The following is a 19,097-nucleotide window of genomic DNA, read 5'->3' on the forward strand; positions in this document are numbered from 1 at the left end:
GGTGAAGCAGCATAGTGCAGGTGACCCTTGAAACTGGTTTGCCAACTCTGGCGACAGGCATGAGAATGAGCTGCAGCTGCTACAGTCCACAGTCCATAAACAATAGTTTTCTGTATTTCTGCTAAGTGGTAGAGCTGCTGCATCCCGTACAGCCAGCTCGGGGCCTTTCAGCCAAGCGGGAGGGTTCTCCACAGGAGGGACGCCCCAACGCAGGAGCCTGCAGCCAGGCCTTGGCAGAGGGGACAGCAGCTCCAGGAGTTTCTGACCAAGGGGCTTTGCTTTCCACTTGCTTCAACAACATGCTGCCCAGCAGTTCTGCAGCTGTTATCCCAGCCTAATTTCTCCAGGGGCCACAGCACTTCATCATTACCTCTTGCATCTCATCTTACTAATGAAAGGTCCGATCCAAGACGCCAGCCAGGCACCCAAGATGCAGCTCGAGGCAGATCTGTCTGGAGGCGGGAGAGGTGCAGCGGGTCCAGATCGGGTGTCTCCCAAGGAGAGGACCTGGCCATGGCTGCGGGCAGGAAGGAAGGGGCAAGGCGGCTGCAGCGTGTGTGCACCAGGGAGCTGCAGGAGCACTGCAAGCTGGGAGGAAGGCGAGGGCCCTTTCAACCCAAACCATCCTGTGATTCTACAGGGAGTTGCCCTCTGGGTGCCCACTCCAGCCTCACGTAGGAGGACTGGGTGGGGGCTTGGGAGGAGAGGACGGGCAGCGCTGCCCTGCGCCAACCCACGGCTTGCTCAGCACCCGCTGCCATCGCCTGCCTTTCCAGGCTCTGTTTCTTTACAAGCCGCTTGCAGTCCTGTGAGATTTCAGAGCTTTGAGTGACCTGTGCTCTGAGTTAGGAGCTCCACACTTTGCAGGGCGGTGGCAGGACAGCAACTTCACACCCAGACACTGTAGGAATCCCAGAGGGGACAGTTTCTGGCAGCTGAATGGGGCTGCCACCCACCTCACCTCCCCGGCTCTGACTTAACGCTCCTGCCCCCTTCCTTGCTTTCCCTCCAGCGCTCCCACTGCTGCTGCAGCCAGTGCCCATCCGTTCTGGTGGAGGGATGCAGACACGTGGCTGTGGGACAGGGTGCACAGCCATGGTGTCTGCTGGCTCTGGGTTCCACGTACCGCAGTGTGGCACTGACCTGCGGCTGCCTGGCTGCATGCAGCACAGTAACTTGGGCTTGGTGTCTGCCAGGTGCAGCCTTTGTGGAGAAGCACCACACTGCGCTCTGCTCCAGGATGAGGCAGCTCCCCACCATTCTGCAACACTTGCGGGATGCAAACGTCATCAACAGCGATGAAGAAGAGGAGTTGCAAGCTCAAGATACAAATAAGAGGAAGAACCGAGCTTTGCTGGACCTAGTTAAGAAGAAAGGGCGGAAGGCCCAGCAGCAGCTCTACCAGATCCTCCAGATGAAAGACCCCTACCTCATCGCAGACCTGGAGAAGTCCACCTAGGCCAAGGACAGCAGACTGCTTTTGCTGCCATTCTTCAGCTTAGAGGAGCAACGGAAGGGCAGTCAGGTTTACTAGCACCTGAATCCTGAACTTTCAAGGGAAAATCCATGGTGCAAAGCAACAAGAAGCCTTCTGAACCACCCTGTTGCCAGCGGTGGACAACTAGTGTCATGCCAACCACTGGTGAGAAGCTGCTGGAACAAGAGACCTTGGTTCCTAAGCCAGTGCCAATACCTCAGACCTGTGTGCCCCTGAGACAGGGCTCGGCCTCTCCAGAAGCTGCAGGCAGCTGCCAGCACAGGAGCTTCCATCACAACGGCGACCTCCAGCTCAGCCTCCCCATCCTCAGCGTCCAGGGACACCTCCGGCAGCTGGAAGAGGGGAGCTGCATTTCCACCCACAGCTGCCTTGTTCTCAAGCGCAAGACACAGCAAGCCACGGGTGTTGATGTGAACCCCTATCAACATCAACCCTTGCACTCATTTCCCTCCAGCCTACTTTACCCAAATGACCCAAATTCACTGAAGGGCCAAACAAGCAGCCTGACCCCTGCAGCAGCCAGGAGAAGGAGCACCTCCCAAAGAAACCCCAAAAAATAGCAAAGAGAACAAAAGTCTGTGGCTCTTCAGAGAAAGTCTGACTCAATAGCAGCCGCTCTACATTCAAAGCAAGCCAACAGGTTAATTTTAAATCACTTTCTTCTCATCTATAAGGTCAGTTCCTTTCAGGATCACGTGGATGCCTTCACTGATCACATCCTACTGCTGCTGAATGGGCCAGCCAGGGCAGGAGCAGTCTGCTCTGGTGTCCAGGATCTCAGCAGAGACTTTTTGGGTCAAACTCAGGTGAAATTCAGTTGCCGAAGCAGAGACAACAACTTCTGGGTGCTCAAAGTAACTTGCAGGGAGTCTTGAGTGAAATGGCCCCCACAACATGCTCTGTGACTTTGTGGGGTGGAAGGGACACTGAACTATATATTTGTTTTATATACATATATATATATTTGTCTATATTTGTTCCTTCTTTTGCACACCTGGAGAGCACATCGCTGCAGAAACATAAGAGTGTGTCTCTGCCCTGTTAAGGGTCAGGGATGAGTTCAATTACTACACAACCAACCCAAACTCAAGGGGATCAGATCCCAAAACTCTAGAGTAATAATTCAAACTGCACACCTTCCCATTCTGTGTCACAGTGAGGACTCTCAGGGGCACCCAGATGATCACTTACCAGGCAGCTGAGGTGTATCAGTCCCCGGGGAACATTCCTTAGACGGCCAGTCCAAGGAGGAGAGTCTTGAACCGCATACCCACTGCTCCCAGCACAGCAACTCAAAGGGGGCTCAGCGGCTCCATTTACACCCTAGTGGAATCTGAGTGTGGCCACTTATGGGAGTTGTCCAGAAGCTTCTCTCAACCAAGGTGCCTCATTGGTCAAAGGCCTTGTCTGTCGACCAAGGGGCGTGTGCATGACCATAAGGGTCCATCAACCTGGAGGTTTCTGTTGTTCTGGGGTGGGGTGGGGGCGCATCTGCCAGGGAACCAGGAGAACAAAGTGGGGGCGGGCAGGAAGGTGAAGAACAGGGGCCACTCAGGTAGAAACCAGGTCCGGTCTGGCTGAGCCCTGTGCCTGGTCACCACAGTCTGTCCTATGTTTATATTTCTCATTAAATGTTTTCTTAACTATTTCTCTGCGCCATCATCCTCTCTACCCCTTGTGCTTCGAGGACCACGTGCCAGTAACTGGTGAGACCCACGTGTGCGTCAGGGGCTCAGGTGTCACCTGTGAGAGGGAGTGGGGGTCTTTGGGGAATGGTGTCCGAAAAACGAGCTACTGGGGGCACTGGAGTGAGGCGAATTAGGGCTCCATGCAGCTGGGGCTGGACCGTGAGGCACAGCCTGTGTGTCTGGTGGGGGCGAGAGTATCCCCCAAAACCAGGTGTGCAGGAGCTGCGCCTGTGCGTTCACCAGCAAAATTCAAGCCGGACCAGCTGGTGACTCGAGGGCCCGTGGGGTGTGTCTGAGGGCTGGGGTCCAGGTCGGGGAGCTGGCGGGACAGAGGGGCCACATCGGTGCTTGGGGAACCCTCAAGTGCGTGTGTGCCGCACTAGTGACCTCCCACCGCTGCCACCACGAGAGGAGGGGACGGGGCTGGTGTGTGATGTGGGTCCCGCCTGTGGGTGCGGATGACGGCAGCGCCTGCCCGTGGCTGTCTGTGTGTCCTGTGTCTGAGTGTGCACGGGTGTGTGTCTGGGATATGCGCTCGTCTTCGCTGCTGGCTGAATCCACAAAGGGGAATGGGGCAGCCACATCCCCACTCTGGACAGGGACCCCGGTTCCTGGTGTCCAAGCGCCGGGCAGTGGGATCCCGGCGGGGGGGCGGGAGGCGGCCATGCCGTTACGGCTCTGCACACACGCACAGCGCGCTGTACCGCTCCTCCACCGAGGGGCTGTCAGGTTTGCAGCCCGTGGTGGCAGCAGCTGCCGCCACCGCAGACCTGGAGCAGCGGGGACGCCCCTCCCGCTCGGCCCGGGCGGCTCCGCAACCGGCTGGGCGGGGCGCGCCGGGGCGCTTCTCTCCACCATTGGCTGGAGGTGCCGCGGAGTTCGCTGGATTGTTCTCTGATTGGTTCTCTCACCGTGGGGCGGGGCGGGGTTCCCTCTCGCGGGAACCGGGTGCAGCGCGGGATATTCCTTCCGCGGCGGCGGGACGTGCTGAGACGGGCCGAGCTGAGCTGAGCCGGGCCGAGCTGAGCCGGGCCGAGCTGAGCCGGGCCGAGCTGAGCCGGGCCGGGGATGGCGCTGCGGGGCGGCGGTGGCGGAGACCCCGAGGCAGCGCGGCGGGGCCGGCGGGCGGGCGGGCCCCGGGAGCCGGCGGCGGGGCCTGACGGCACGGCGTCGGGCAGGGACGATGGCCCCGCACTGTCCGCTCTCAGCCGCCTGGAACGATCGCAGCGCACGGACCGGCTGGACGCGCTGTTCGGCTTCGAGCGGCCGGCGGAGCCCGGCGAGCGGACGGGCTGGCTCATCAACATGCACCCGGTACGGACCGGCCCGGGTGGGGAACGAGCAGCCAACCATCGGGGCACGGGAGAGTAGCTCAGGGAGGCCCCGGTAGGGAGATCCTATGGAGGGAGCCTGGTAGGGCCCGGGGGGGTCTCACGGAGGGATCCTGCTGAGTCCGTGGTGTCCGTGGGCAGACGGAGGTGCTGGACGAGGACCGGCGGTCGGTGAGCGCTGTGGATTACTACTTCATCCAGGAGGACGGGAGCCGTTTCAAGGTGGGTCCCTGGGGGGGCTGGATGAGGTGCAGGGTCCCACAAAGGGGGCCTGCTGCTGTGACCCACCTGCTCTCTCCTAGGTGGCCCTGCCCTACAAGCCCTACTTCTACATCGCCACCCACAAGGTGAGAAGGGGACCCTGGGAGGGCTGAGGTCCCCAGGGAAGGGCACAGCAGGTCCCTGGGGACCTCAAGGCCTCCTGGGCATCCTGCTTTGGAACCGCCTTCTCCCAAGGGACAGAGCTGCGCTGCTCAGCCCCAGGGTCTCTTGGCAGGGCTGCGAGCGAGAAGTGTCCTCATTCCTCTCCAAGAAGTTCCAAGGGAAGATTGCAAAGCTGGAAACTGTCCCTAAAGAAGACTTAGACCTGGTCTGTATTCTTCTGCCCTCTGTGCTCTTGAGTAGCATATATTTTTTTGGACCTGGCACAATGCTAGTGAATTAGGAAGCGAGTGAGTAGTGAAGGGAAACAGCGTGCTTGGCTTCAGTCTCCCAGTGCTGCTTGTGGTGCTTAGCAGCAGCAGGTTAGTTATGGCTAATTGCTTATCGGTAGGAAGTACATTCCTCTCCTTGAGCACATCAGCTGATTCGCAGCACGTTCAAAATGTTTACCTGCAGGAATTAAAGAATGATTGGAGGAGGAGAGGGTACCGCAGGAGGGGGTGCTGCTCATCCTTGACCTGCTCTTCCTCCTCTTTCCCGGGTGAATCCTGCTCATGGTCCTGCCTGCATGGGCAGCAGGGCTGGCCGGGCCCTTGCTGTGCAGCTCTTATGCTCTTCCCTGATGTGCCCACCAGAGTCTCTTCTTAGTGCTTGACTCTCCTGCCCGTTGGCATGTTGGTCTTGGCCAATTTTTCCACCTTCCTCAGTCTAGTCTGCCTTCCCCTCCCACTCTTATGGTGTCCATCGCTCACTGCTCGTCCCCCCTGAGCTGGCGTTGTCTTGCTGCTTTGCAGCCAAACCACTTGGTGGGCCTGAAGAGGAACTACATCAAGCTGTCCTTCAACACGGTGGAGGACTTGGTGAAGGTGCGGAAGGAGATCTCTCCCGCTGTGAGGAAAAACAAAGAGCGAGACCAGGCGAGCGATGTCTACACGTCCATGCTGTCGAGGTGGGAGCTCTCCTCAGGGCAGCCAATTGGTCGCTTGTGTTAATTATTAGGGTCCCTTGATTATTTCTTAACTGTCCTCAGAGAGGTGCTGCCCTGCCTGGGATGTGACCCCAGCTATTCCTCTCTGCCACCCGTCTCCGAGGTGGTTCTTTCAGCTCAGTGCTGCACATCAAGAGGCCCCAGAGCCTTAGGGATGCGCTGTGCTGTGGTGGTACCTCTGTCTGCTGGTCAGATAGAGTCCCTGTCCCCCGAGAAAGGATGCTGAGGTGCTGTGCAGCCTTACTTCTAGCTGTGGCTAAAGGGGAAAAAAGCCCAACAAGTGTTTTCTATTGGAATAAAAAAACAGGTACTTGTTTACAAGATTGGAAGCAGGCAGAAAAAAAATAAAAAACTTTGTTTTTAAAGTCAACCAGAATATACACATTAAAAATTCACTCCTCTCTTTGGTTTCCTGACCCAGAAGTCTGATTTCAGCTGAAATTTGAGGAAGAATCAAGCCAGATGAGTGCTCCCTGCTCACCTGGAAGGCATACCATCCCTGTTCAGAGTGCTTCCCAGGTTGCCCTCATTATGTTTAGACTCATTACCATATGTATGAATCCAATGGTGTAAGAACCTTCATTACGCAGGCACGTGTGTGTTTTGTCTGTGTGTGCCGCTGAGCAGACCCAGCTCAGGGCATCAGAAGAGGTGAACCTCCAGGCAGCGGAAGGACCGTGCGCGCTGTCTGTCCCAGCGAGGAGCGTTTCTCCTCCTCCTGCTGCCGGGCGTCACCGGTGCTGCGGGGCCGTCCCTCGCGGCCGAGCAGCAGCCGTGCGCTCCGGTAAGGCGGCTGCTTCGCTGTGTGCCTTGCAGTGCTCTGAGCGGGGGCAGCCTGAGCACGGACGAGGAAGGGGCCTCCAGGAAGGTTGCCAGCCAGATGGACAACATCGTGGATATGCGGGAGTACGACGTTCCCTACCATGTTCGCGTCTCCATTGACCTGAAGATCCACGTGGTGAGTAACGAGCGGGGAAGCTGGGAGAGCTGCTCTTTCCTGCTGCCCTGCTCCTCAAGTGCAGGTGGGGCAGAAACGTTTTTCCTGCAGGACCTTTGCAAAGGTGTCAGTGACTGTGGGTTCATGTGCAAAGCTTAGTCCCACACTGCTGGGCCTTCTCCTTAGTTAATGACATGCAGAAAAGTTAAATGATTGATATACAGCCGCAGTTTGAGCCTTTCTTCTGGGCTGCATTTAATTGGCGCAGCTCTGTCCCCAGCAGCTGAACAGAAGGGGTGCAGGGAGCTGGCCCCCCCGTGAGGCACTGCCCACCCCCTCTCTCCACAGGCCCACTGGTACAACGTGCGATACCGGGGCAGCACCTACCTGTCGGGGGTCAAGACCCCGGCATGGGATCGGGCCTACGGCGACGGAGGAAGAAATGCAGCCATCCGATGCGGATGATAAACATGCTTCAATTTATTGATACAGAGCACAGACCTTTATAGTGGTTCTATTAATTATGCCTACTCATCAAACACCGATTTGATAGCATACGTAATGAGCCCATCCCAACATACATAATGAGTCCATCCCCTTCTGTGGCCCCCCTGGTATGTGAGTTCCCTCGTTATCTCGGAGCTGCCTCCTGGTACTTGTTTATCCAGGCCTTTCTCAGGAGCTGCCTCCTGAGACTGTGAGACTTGTTTATGCAGGCCTTTCCCAGGCAATACCTTCTCACCCACCCTTGCTCAGCTCATGCTAACTGAGGCCTACTCATGCTAACTAGAAGAGATCCTCTCCGTAGAGAGGGTCTCATGCCCTTTCTCTCTTGGTCATTCTCCAACAATTCCCCCCTTTTTCTTTTCGGATGAGCAGAGTTTGTCTCAACGTGTGCTCAAATATTCTCTTAATACAAGATAAAGCACAGCTTAAACACAAAAGCCCAATTACTGCAATAAGCACAATAGCTAACAGACTTTGCAAAAGGTCTTTTGACCCATCCTCCCAGTCCCAGCCAGTTCGTCAAACTTTCTAGGCTGAAAAACCCCATATCCTTTTGAATCTTTTGGGAGTGGTCCATAAGTCGTTGAATTTCCTTATGGATTGAAATCTATTTATCTTTTAGATCCATACAGCAGAGACCATCACATCCTTCACACCCATGTCTTTGAGCCAATTACAAAAGTCTGTCGCAGCTCTACTCTACCGTGTGGCATGTCTTACAGAATCTACATCTAACAAAAGTCCACTTAAAGCCTTTGAAGTTCTGTTAGTTTGCTTAACTAGCCAGCATCCTAATTTTCTAAAATATTTAAAGCTTTAGCTGTGCCAACACCAGATACAAGCGATCCTAAACCCTTAGCCTTAACCCCCAAAAATCTACATTATCATCACATTTTGACTTATATGCATGCAAAAAACGTCTTTCCCGTGTCGCTTTTCTGTGATCGACTATCATGGGTGTTAAGAGAGTTAATAGTCCCAAAACACAGTCCTCCAACAGCATTAGAAGGAATTCCTGGTCAGGCTCTATCTTCACAGATCAAGAATACACCATACAGTCTGTCCCACACTATCAATGACATCCCTCGGATTCTTCTGCGAAGCATTACACCATCGAGTTTCATTTCTATAATCACCAATGGTAGCATTAACATTTTGCAGTCTTATCCATCCATGCTTTAGCATATTGTTCTGACACCTTTCACAAACCAGCTGGATACAAGCATCCATGGGCACAGATCTCAGCAATTCCAGTTCCTGTGGTTCAATGTCTGTTTCCAGGAGACAGTTAATCCAAAGTGCCATGTTGGTATTATTACAGTTTGTTGCAATGCCTTTACGTCGACCACTATTGAAACAGTTGTATGATGGTGCTGTAGTCATCAAGGGCGATGCCAACCAAGCATGTGTGGAACAGTTCTTCCAGAGACATCGTAGTTAGGCATATAGAGTCCTGGTCAGTCACGTTGGCTAAAGTAATCCACATGTTAGTCTTTGTCTGTGCAGGCATTCAAAACACAGCAGCTGGAACACAGATTTCACGTTTCGTGCCAGCAACCATTGCGGCCCTTGATCTGTAAAGACACAAGCACAACCTCTCCCCCAGGTTATCAATTGATGTGGCCTTCTCCATTGACCAGTGATTTGACCATAACTAATGTAGGTTCTTTCTGATTTAGCATGGTTTTGGGTCACACTTGCAAAGTATTTCATCACATACAATGCTTTTGACAATTGGTTTTGTGATGTTTTCCCTACTTCTCCCCCCTTTTTCTTTTAAGAAGGAACAAAACTAAAACAAAAGCACAGTTCAGAATCAGATACGTGCGTTGGACCTTGACTACGTATTCAGAATCCCAAATCAAATTTAGAGGTTCCTCCTTAAAAAGCTCTAAGTAATTTAAAGCTGCGCCAAGTTCTGCTAATTGGGTTGAGCCTTCAATAATTTTTTACCGAATGATGCCAATTGTTATCTTCACACCTCCCAGAATCATCAACAAAAACTTTGCAAGTATGTAAGATCAGACCAAATACAAGTATGGCCTATGACCTGATGTTAAAGACTTGCAGGTTCTGCATCAATTTATATTTTACATGCATGCCAAAAGCTATGCTGTTAAGAAAACCAGCTAGTGCAATTTATAAAGACATAGATTACAAACTAAAGAAATCAGAATTACATTTCACAAATGGTACATATATGACAAAAGGATCATGGCCTATTAAGACTTAAATTCATTCCCTGCATTTTCTTGATCAGAGTGACAATTGGCATATAACAGTGAGTATATCAGTGTGCTAATAATCTCATCATACTGTCCCACAATAGCCACAGGTTGTTTCTAGGTGGTAGCTAGAAATAGACAAATCTGCAAGTCCAATCGAATGCAGCCAGCCTGTAAAGTTGTCATAAATTCATTCCTCAAAGTTCCTAACTCCATTTTGGCTGTCATAGTTATTGGATATTGTTTTCCCTTACCGGATCGAAGACCTGTTTCAGATTTCTCAGCGTAGTATTTGCTCTATCGCAACATTGGCTGTTAATACTAGTGGAAATACAGCATTTGAAATTTCCTTGGAGATTTCTCACTTGCAGCAAGCAGATCTGCACCATCCCAGCAGCTTCTTGTAGGCCATGCAACTAAACAGAATTCTCAGAAAACGTTATTGGAGCTTACAATTTACTTAACAAATCTTAACCTAAGAGAGGTATAGGACTTTCTGGCAACTATAAGTATACATGTATTAACACTTTGTTTCAAATTTGGCATTCCATTTGTCCCAAAAAACGGCCTTTCTTTCGTTTTCTCCCATGACCTCAAACTGCACCCTCGGACTGCTCCATTCAGTATTACATCGCTGCAGTGGGGGGGGAGAACCCCCCTTTCACTCCTTAGAAGCAGGCAGCCAGGTTTTTCCATTTTTGTTTCTCTTTCTCTTCGTGCTGCAGTTTAGAGATAACCAAGGTCACGCAGCTGGCATAATGGCTGGTACGAAGTGGGAGGCTCTGGGAAACTTCTCAGTTACACATTCCTTAGTTCCATTTACCTTTTACAATTTAGAGATGTCAAAAAACAGTATAAACCAGTATAATAAACATCAATCCATTATTCTATTGTCCTAGATCCAAATCAGTTCATATTCCAGCAACCTTTAAATACAACTTCATAACTTCATACAATACCAAGTTCACATCCATTATAGCATTTAAAGTATCATGTCAAGTTCGTCCTTTTTTTTTTTTTTTTTTTTTTTTGCGGAGTTTAACACTTTAAAGTCTTTTCTGGCCTCAAAATTACTAGATAACAGTATAAGCAATTACTCTAATGTGTAAGGATGCAATCCTAAGGTGAAGCAAGGCGGAATTTTAGCAATGGAACCGGTTCCCATTAAAAATATGCAAATTAAAATACTGAGCTCAGACGTGAAAACCAAATACCCAGGTCAAATATGCAGATAGATCACAGTCACACTAATTGAAGACAATACCTCAGTTTTGCATTGCACCTTTGAGCCGCTCACTGCTCAGGCAGGTGGAGGCACCTCTGGGTCTCCCTGACAAAACGGGTCAGTGGCGCCGGAGCCCATCAGCACTCGCCCCCCGCCATCGCAATGAGCTGAACCGGGCAAGGCCTTCCTTTTTGCTTTGTTTTGTTTCCAGTGTCTCATCTGGTGCGCTATAACTGTTATTCCAAAACCTGGATTCTTTACTTGATGTGCATATGAAAAAGCCAATTTTAGTGCACCGACATGAGAGACAGCCTGTCACAGAGTTGCGCAAGTCTGGATATTGGAATAAAGCTAGCATGCTGGAGAGAAAAATAACAGCTACTACACGCAAAATTTTTACGACCACATTCATGCAGTAAGGAACTAAATTACTCATGATTTTCTGAATTATCACAAAATGCACATTTTGAGTCAACGGATTCTCGTGATTTAACAGACTACGAACTTATCTTACCATATAGCACAAACCTACCAAAATTGCAACATACTTAAACAGATAGGAAAGAACCTCACAGACTCTAACAAGTTTGCTGTGACCTGTATGTTATCAGTTAACTTTCTTTCAGCTGTCTGAAATGATTTAATGATCTCTTGTAGGGATTCATTTTGTCCTGCTCTGCTGGCCTCAAAAACAACATTAATTGCAACAAGATTCTATCCTCCGGACACTTTTCCCAGTCATTTAACTTATACGGCAACAAACACTGATGTCAATATTTAACAAGATCTTCCTTCCTCACAATTCCGAGTGTTTTCCCAAGTTTTAAAACACCTCCCAACACTGATCTTCTAGGAACACAACTGAAAGCAATTATTCCTGACCCCATCTTGCAAGTAAAACCTTGAGAAGAGGGAGGGAGGGAGGGAGGGAAGGGGGGGTGGGGGTGGAACGCACATTCCTGACAAGCTGCTTGATTTTCAGAGAGGCAATACACAGGAGCACACAATACGTACTGTAAAACTTGCAAATAACATGTTGATAGCAAACATTAGCATTCTCTACTGCTAATCTCAACACTCGTGCTTCCTCAGCTTCTAAGTTTTCAACCTGCTTACTGACGGCCTCTTGGAGATAGTCAATAAATTGCGTGTAAGTCTCATTGGGACCCTGATTGCGGTGTGTCAATTAGTGTCTCTTCCAGGAGTTGTGGGATACCTGCCTCTTTCAACGAATCCGCATAGTTCTGTCCTAAATGATCTATGGCTGTTACCTTTCACAGAGTTCTTTTGCCCAGTTCTCATCCGGCGACTCCTTCTGCTCTCTCGTAGGGGATAGAGGGTTGAAAGACAGTAAAAGCAGACTGGTAAAATTGGTAAAAGGGCTGATAGTACACTTGTTTACGACTTTAGCATTCTCCTCTTTCACAGGTTCTTTGAATAAGTTGTCTGACTCCAATCCCCTGGACTTGCTGTTAGATGATGGTACAGGAGGCCACCCGCTCAGCATTTTTCCTCCCCCCGCCCCGGACTGCAACGCTGCAAAAATTCCGGCAGCAGCAGATCGTTCAGCCTTAAGGTCTTTTAAGACAGTCCCATGATTTCCATTGCTGACTCTATCCCATTTTTTCTGCTCTATATTGTCCCAAAGTTCAAGTTTTGAGTCACTAATGCTCGGAACAGTCTTTTCAGGTTTTAATTGCTTCACTGTAGTAATTATCAGTTTCCAGGCGGTTACAAGGCCGAGAATATATCTTTCACGGTGACTTATTGCCTTCCACAACACAGTTCCCATGCCTCTGCACCAAATTAATGGTCCTTTGAGGTTCTCCGTTGAATTATCATCATCTATAACCATATTCTAGAGCACATCTCCTAGTTTTCTCTACTCTCCCTGTTGCTACTAGACCAGCTAGCTGTTTAACGCAACTATTATCAACCCCCGCTTTTCTAAAAAGCACTGTAAAAGATTTAGGGCTACTTTTTAAATCCATGCCTCCCTTTAAATCCATGCCTCCCCTTATCCATAATAAAATTGGCACGGTACCTCTTATGTATCCTCTTATGTATCCACTTATGTATCCTCTTATGTATCCACTTATGTATCCACTTATGTATCCACTTATGTATCCACTTATGTATCCTCTTATGTATCCACTTATGTATCCACTTATGTATCCACTTATGTATCCTTCAGCGATATCCTTTCTGCCCTGCCCTTTAGTAGCCCTTCAGTGGCGAACTTTAATCGGTTCAGGCGTCGGAGACGACACACCGCAGCACAGCGTTCGGTCGCTCTTGCCCGCCGGTCACTGATCCGGCGCCGCTGTCGTTTCCGTCGTCCAGGCCCGTGGTAGGTTCTGTGGTCCGTGGTAGTTCTTGTAGGTCCCCGTTAATCCTTGTAAGTCCTCGTTAGTCCTTCGGGTCCCTGTTCGGCCTTCAGGTCCGGGTTCGGGCGCCAAATGTCGGGGGTCAAGACCCTGGCATGGGATCGGGCCTACGGCGATGGAGGAAGAAATGCAGCCATCCGATGCGGATGATAAACATGCTTCAATTTATTGATACAGAGCACAGACCTTTATAGTGGTTCTATTAATTATGCCTACTCGTCAAACACCAATTTGATAGCATACGTAATGAGCCCATCCCAACATACATAATGAGTCCATCCCCTTCTGTGGCCCCCCTGGTATGTGAGTTCCCTCATTATCTCGGAGCTGCCTCCTGGTACTTGTTTATCCAGGCCTTTCTCAGGAGCTGCCTCCTGAGACTGTGAGACTTGTTTATGCAGGCCTTTCCCAGGCAATACCTTCTCACCCACCCTTGCTCAGCTCATGCTAACTGAGGCCTACTCATGCTAACTAGAAGAGATCCTCTCCGTAGAGAGGGTCTCATGCCCTTTCTCTCTTGGCCATTCTCCAACACCTACCCCCCCAAAATCACCCGCCAAGACGACCTGGTGGAGCATCTGCCGGGGCAGGGCTTGTGTGTCCGCCCCGAGGAGCTGGTTTCTGATGCACTGTTGGTGTCACACTGGTGCTCAAGGGAAAACCTTTTTTCTGGGCTTGGGTAGTGATTTTTGAGTTGATAAAGCAGTAAAGCAGTAAAATTATTACCTCTGCCTCCTCAACGTGTTTCAGCAACATCTGCTGCCTTGTGGGCAGAGACCATTGATAAAAATACACAAGGTGGATCCCAAGAGTCCCAGCACACCTGCCTCTGCCCTAGTACCCTCCTAGCCCCCAGCACCCCTGCCATGACCCCCAGCACCCCTGCCATGACCCCCAGCACCCCTGCCATGCCTCTCCAGCCCTGCCAGGAACAGGTTTCAGCCCAGAGGGCCAACAGCACCCTCCTGCTGCTGACCTCCTTCCCTCCCCAAATGCAGCCAGTCTCCATGGGCCACCAGTTTGCAGCAGTCCCGGTCTGTCCCGGCACAGCCTGGCAGAGCGGGAGCTGGCACAGACCCGCGGTGCACAGACCGCGCTCCCCACGGCGCAGAGCGGGCGGTGGGGAGACGGCACTGGGGCTCCGGTTGTTGTCTGACCACAGCTGCAACTACAGTGTCACGCAGCCCACAAACACCTTCCTGCTGCCTCCAGAGAGCGACTCCACCAAAAATCAAGGCAGCTGCTGGCACAAAGTCCTGCTGCCTCCCCGAGCTGCCCGCAGCCTCCCTCTCTGCCCACGCGGGGTTCCATCCTCCACCCGCTGCACCGCCCCAGGCACAGCCAAGCTGCCACAGCCCACCAGCACATGGAGAAATTTCCCAGTTTAGTATCAGGAGCTCCAGTTCCTTGCCAGGTCTGGCTCAGCAAACTGCCCCATCTCCAGGACGGGCTGGGCTCTGCTGCCAAGGAAAGCAGGTCTTTCCTCTGGACGTGGGACTCTGAGCACAGCTCAGGCATGGCCAGAGCATCGGGGGTCCCAAGGCTCTTCCCCACACCCCACGAGCCACGCCGTGTGCTCTGTGTTATCAAGGCAACAGGGGGCAGCCCTGCTCTGACCCTGGGGAGGGGCACAGCGCTCATCTGCCACAAGAAAATTGTGGAAAGACACAGTGGGAGGACAACCAAGTCACACAAAAGAGAGCGTGACAGAAGACCGTGTTTTTAAGGCAGGGAGAACTTGTATTTTTAAAATAATTTTGTGGTGAAAATAAATAGCCGGGTCTCCATCCTGAAGTTATCACTTTTTTCAGGAATTGTACTACAGAGGATGAACACAGGCGTCCTACAGCCTTCCTCCCCACAGCCCCCAGCACTTGCACAGACCAGCCTCCCTGCATGGGGTGCTCAGCTGGAGGAAAAACACTCATTAGTGTAACCAAAACCCGTCCCTCCCCCTCGAGGATGCTGCACCCACGACACCCTCACAGCCGTGCCGCTGCCCACCCCCTGCCCACGCAGCAGAGGAGCCAAACTCAGGGGGGCTGGCACACAGGAACCCCCTTCTCTCCTTTCCCTGACACCCCAACCTCCCCTGCATCTCTCCAGCCACCCGCCCCTTTTCCCGCAGACAGCTCTCCAGCCGGTTCCCGCTGCCCTCTGCCCAACCTGCCTGCTCCCAATGTCCCGACATTTCCGTACCCATCCCCACCCCCCTCCCGGCCCCGCTCCAGGGTCCCCCGGCTGCTGGCACCAGCAGCTCTGACACTGTTAGAGCCCAACCAGTCCCCTCCTGCTCCTTCCACCACCTCGCCTCCCCAGGAGCCCCCCGCTCCTGCGCACCCCTCAGCACACCCCTCCCCAGCAAACCTTTGCCTTTCCCGCTGCTTCCTGGCAAAAACCGAGATCTGCTTTGACCAACCTGGAGCAAACAGCAGATTTGGCTTTGCCAGGTAATCTGCTTTTGGGTGGCCCCAAGAAACACAAACAAAACTCACTGTGCAAAACCCCAAAAGCAGTTCACAGCCCCACCGTCTGCATGGCCCTGCCTCACAGGAGACAAAGAGGGACGTGTCCTGGTGCACTTCACCTTGTCACCTTGTCACCGGCAGTTTGTGTCAGCAGCAGCACAGAGAGCTACAAAGCTGCAGTTCAATGTGCCCCACCAGCTCCCGAAAAGAAGCCCGGCGGGAACACTATGTCAGACTACAATTAGCCACAATTGTTTTACTGGCTGCTGCTTCAGCAATTTATAGGCTCCAGGTTAAAGGCTCATTCAGCAGCGGTGTCTTTGCCACCCCTCCAAACACATCCTCTGCAAACTGCATAGGAAATATTCTGAAATTAACAATCAAACACGAGACTTTGTTCAGATCTCAAAGGTACACCAATAAAAAGTGCAAATGCTGAAAATTCTCCCCGGGCGCAGACTGCTTGATGCAAAAATCAAAACATTTCACAAAGCAAAAGAATTTTAATTCTCAATCTCTCTACTACAGGCAGCCAAGTCCTTCCCCTTGCTGCCTATTGCTGCCAGTTCACGATGGAATAAGTAAAAGCCGGGTTCCCTATAGAAGCTGCAAGCAGTGCAGAAGGAGTTTATTAGGGCGATGTTTTCCAATACTAATCTAAAGCACACCACCACCAAATCTCCATCCACTGCACCAGGAGACTGACGTTCCCTCTCAGAGGAGCCCGTGAGGTTACCCACTTTGCTGATATCATTTCCCCAGGCACCCACGCAAAGGCAGCTTCACACCTGCAAGTATTGCATGGACTGCCTGCGTTTCGCCAGTCCCCCAGCTGCCGGTCCGGGACACCGGGGCTGTTTGCGCGGGTGGGTTCACAGTCCCCCAAACCAGGGACAAACAAACGTGGAGGACACGTGGAGGGGGCGGGGGGGGAACAGGGACCCAAACCTGGAGGTTGAGTAGAAACGCGGCTTCTTCTCCCCGACCGCAATCGCTGTCGCTCTGCTCTGATTTTTTAAGCAATTGCTGCATCTCACGCGAGATGCGAAAATAAGCGGCGCTCCCGCAGCGCTGCGGCGGCCACCGGCCACCGGCCACCGCTCGCCCGGCCCGGCCCGGCCCTGCCGGCAGCTCCGGCTGCAGAGGAGCCTCCTCGCCCCCGGCATCCCCGCTCCTGCGGGGTACCGGCGGATGCCCGATCCGCCCGCCCGATCGCCCGCCCCGTCCCCCGGCGCGGATGCGGCTTCGGCAGCTGCGGCCAGCGGCCCCGCACCAGGAGCGCCCCCGCTCCACCAGCCCCGGGCCGGGACCCGCCGCCCCCGCGCTTACCTGGGCAGCAGCGGCGATGCCGGCGCGGCGGCGGGAGCGCGGCCGCCCCCGGGCGGGGCGGGGCGGGGCGGCCGCCCGGGACACGGGACCGCAGCGGGGAGCGGGTGTCCCCGCCGCCCCCATCCCGCTGCTCCCGCGGGTGGCCACGCTGGCCCCGGGCACGCAAAGAGGCATTTTTGCTCCCTCTCCGTCCAGCGGTTACTTCTGCCCTCCTGGAAATGACCCGTCCCGTCCTTTCCCTGGTCACTTCCACATTTCCCCGCTGGATTCTCGTCTCTGCTCTCCCCTATGCGGACAGGGATCTACTCCCCACCCCCGTGCCTGGCACGTTCCTCTGCTCCCCACTCCACTCTTTTCCTTCTCCATCACCCTGTTTGGCAGACTCTCAGCATCTCTGTGTGCCTTTTCTTACTGCGTGCCCCAAATACATCTTTTCCTTCTATGACTTTTGAGACAACCTTGCATACAGCGGAAGGCTTTTTCTCCACCACATACAGATTCTCTTGGGTCGCGGCTGTCTTAGAGACTCTGAGTATACGAATCTGCGAGGTTGTCCAGCTGGTTCACTGCCCTCTCATACACAGCTTTAGGTCCTTGCTCCCTGCTCCCAATGAGACACGAGGCTTAACTGGGCTGTTCACCTGCAGATTTCGCTGCTGTTATAAAACTACCCTCAGATGGAGCCTGCAAATGCAGGAGCTTCAGGAAGCCACATCCGTCCACAGCCTTGCGAGAGGGACTGTGGGTCCTGCTGGAGCTGCCTCAGTTTTAAAGCAGGAGAAATGACAGCAGGAGCACTGGGTACGTCTGCAGGCAGCGGAGCAGGAGCATCCCCACCTATGGTGCTGTGCCTGCCTGGGGCTCGGTGCAGAGCTCATCCCATGGGACACTGCACCTGGCAGCAGAAACACACGACGGCCAACAGCCACTTCCGTTTCCATACCCGGCACGCAGGATTTTTGAACTCTGGTGTGCAAAAGCACTGCCACGCAGCTGCCAAGCAAACAGCAAGGATTTGGCCTTGGAAGGAATCGATAAATTGCTTTGCAGGGAGTTCTCCCAACAGCAAGCTCTATCGGCAGGCCACGGACACTCAGGCTCCACTGAAACAACGAGTGTACAAGAGTTGGGGCTGTTTCACTGCACCGTACAGGGCCGAGCACGTGTCTCCAGGGCAGGGATGTGGTCACCAGCAGCACCGTGTGGCTGCTCTGTCCCGGGAACAGCGCTGGACGTGGCTCTGCCTGCAATGGGGTGACTGAGCCAGGGCCAGCACCCGTGAGGACAGGGCATGTGGGCAGCCCAGTCCCGAGGGGTGGCCGCGGGTCCTCCCCTCCCCGTGAATACTGCAGAGCAGCTGGTCAGTGCGCGGCTCATCGTCATTGCTTGGAGTGCAGCCCTGGGGTCCAGGCACGGAGTCCCTCACCCTGACTCCGCTCCCGCACTGGGCTCTGCCTGGACCGCAGGGTCAGACACTGAACTGTCCTTGCTGCCCATCTGCCAGGGCAGAGGGTGCCCTGAATGTCGCCGGCAGGTCCTGCCGCTCCTGCCTGGCTCCTGGGCTGCACGGGCACCCTGGGGTGCGGGGCAGGGTGCTCAAGCATCCTGGGGCTGTGAGTCTGCCCCAAGGGGGACAGCGCTGCCTCCCTGGGGACCGACAGGGCCACGCCAGCCGTGCCAGCCACCTGCCCACCGTGCTGCCCACCCTTGGCTCCCTGCAGCCATGCAGCAGTCAGGGAGCTGGCAACCTGCAGCCCTGCACATCCCACCACCCCCAAATTAACTGCCCCCACATGCCACTGCAGTGGAGGTGGGGACAGGCTGGCCCCCGCAGCCCCAGGCAGGCAGAGCCGCGTCCTCCCCAGCTGGCCAGGGCTGGCAGGAAAGGGGGGGCAGGGGTGTGCTGGGAAGAAGGGGAAGGGCAGGTGCTGCGGTGACCAGTGAACCAGCGGGGGACCCTGTGCCAACCCCAGACCTGCTTGCCAGCCTGGATCCAAGACTCTGCTGCCCTGGTCCCTTGGCAAAAAGCTCTGCCCTTGGCTGCACAGCCCTGCACAGCCTTCCCCGGGCAAGGAAAGGCTGGAGCACGAGCCTGGTGGGGGAGAAGGGGAGAGAGAAGAGAACAAGGGACAG

The 19,097-nt window shown here is 53.5% G+C and overlaps 2 protein-coding genes across 9 annotated transcripts in view; both read left to right on the top strand.

The window, feature by feature from the left end:
* The window catches only part of LOC309446345 (caspase recruitment domain-containing protein 8-like), a 68,287-nt gene that overhangs the window by 31,648 nt on the left and 17,542 nt on the right, over nucleotides 1–19,097 (top strand). The gene's annotated exons all lie outside the window — the stretch shown is intronic.
* Nucleotides 4,251–7,303, top strand: LOC309446349 (DNA polymerase epsilon catalytic subunit A-like). The gene is made up of 7 exons (XM_082066011.1): nucleotides 4,251–4,500; nucleotides 4,659–4,739; nucleotides 4,820–4,864; nucleotides 5,014–5,106; nucleotides 5,693–5,847; nucleotides 6,703–6,844; nucleotides 7,172–7,303. The coding sequence occupies exons 1-7, from the start codon at nucleotides 4,255–4,257 to the stop codon at nucleotides 7,286–7,288; spliced, it is 879 nt and encodes a 292-aa protein (XP_081922137.1). The 5' UTR covers nucleotides 4,251–4,254; the 3' UTR covers nucleotides 7,289–7,303.

The sequence above is a fragment of the Streptopelia decaocto genome (assembly GCF_964273445.1).
Source record: "Streptopelia decaocto genome assembly, chromosome: 15".
Lineage (NCBI taxonomy): Eukaryota > Metazoa > Chordata > Aves > Columbiformes > Columbidae > Streptopelia > Streptopelia decaocto.

Excerpts from the sequence above, each read along its gene's own strand:
- LOC309446349 (XM_082066011.1), top strand. The coding sequence starts at position 4,255 with ATGGCGCTGCGGGGCGGCGGTGGCGGAGACCCCGAGGCAGCGCGGCGG. Across the intron at positions 5,107-5,692 it reads CTAAAGAAGACTTAGACCTG|CCAAACCACTTGGTGGGCCT; the intron begins GTCTGTATTCTT and ends GCTGCTTTGCAG. Across the intron at positions 6,845-7,171 it reads TTGACCTGAAGATCCACGTG|GCCCACTGGTACAACGTGCG; the intron begins GTGAGTAACGAG and ends CTCTCTCCACAG.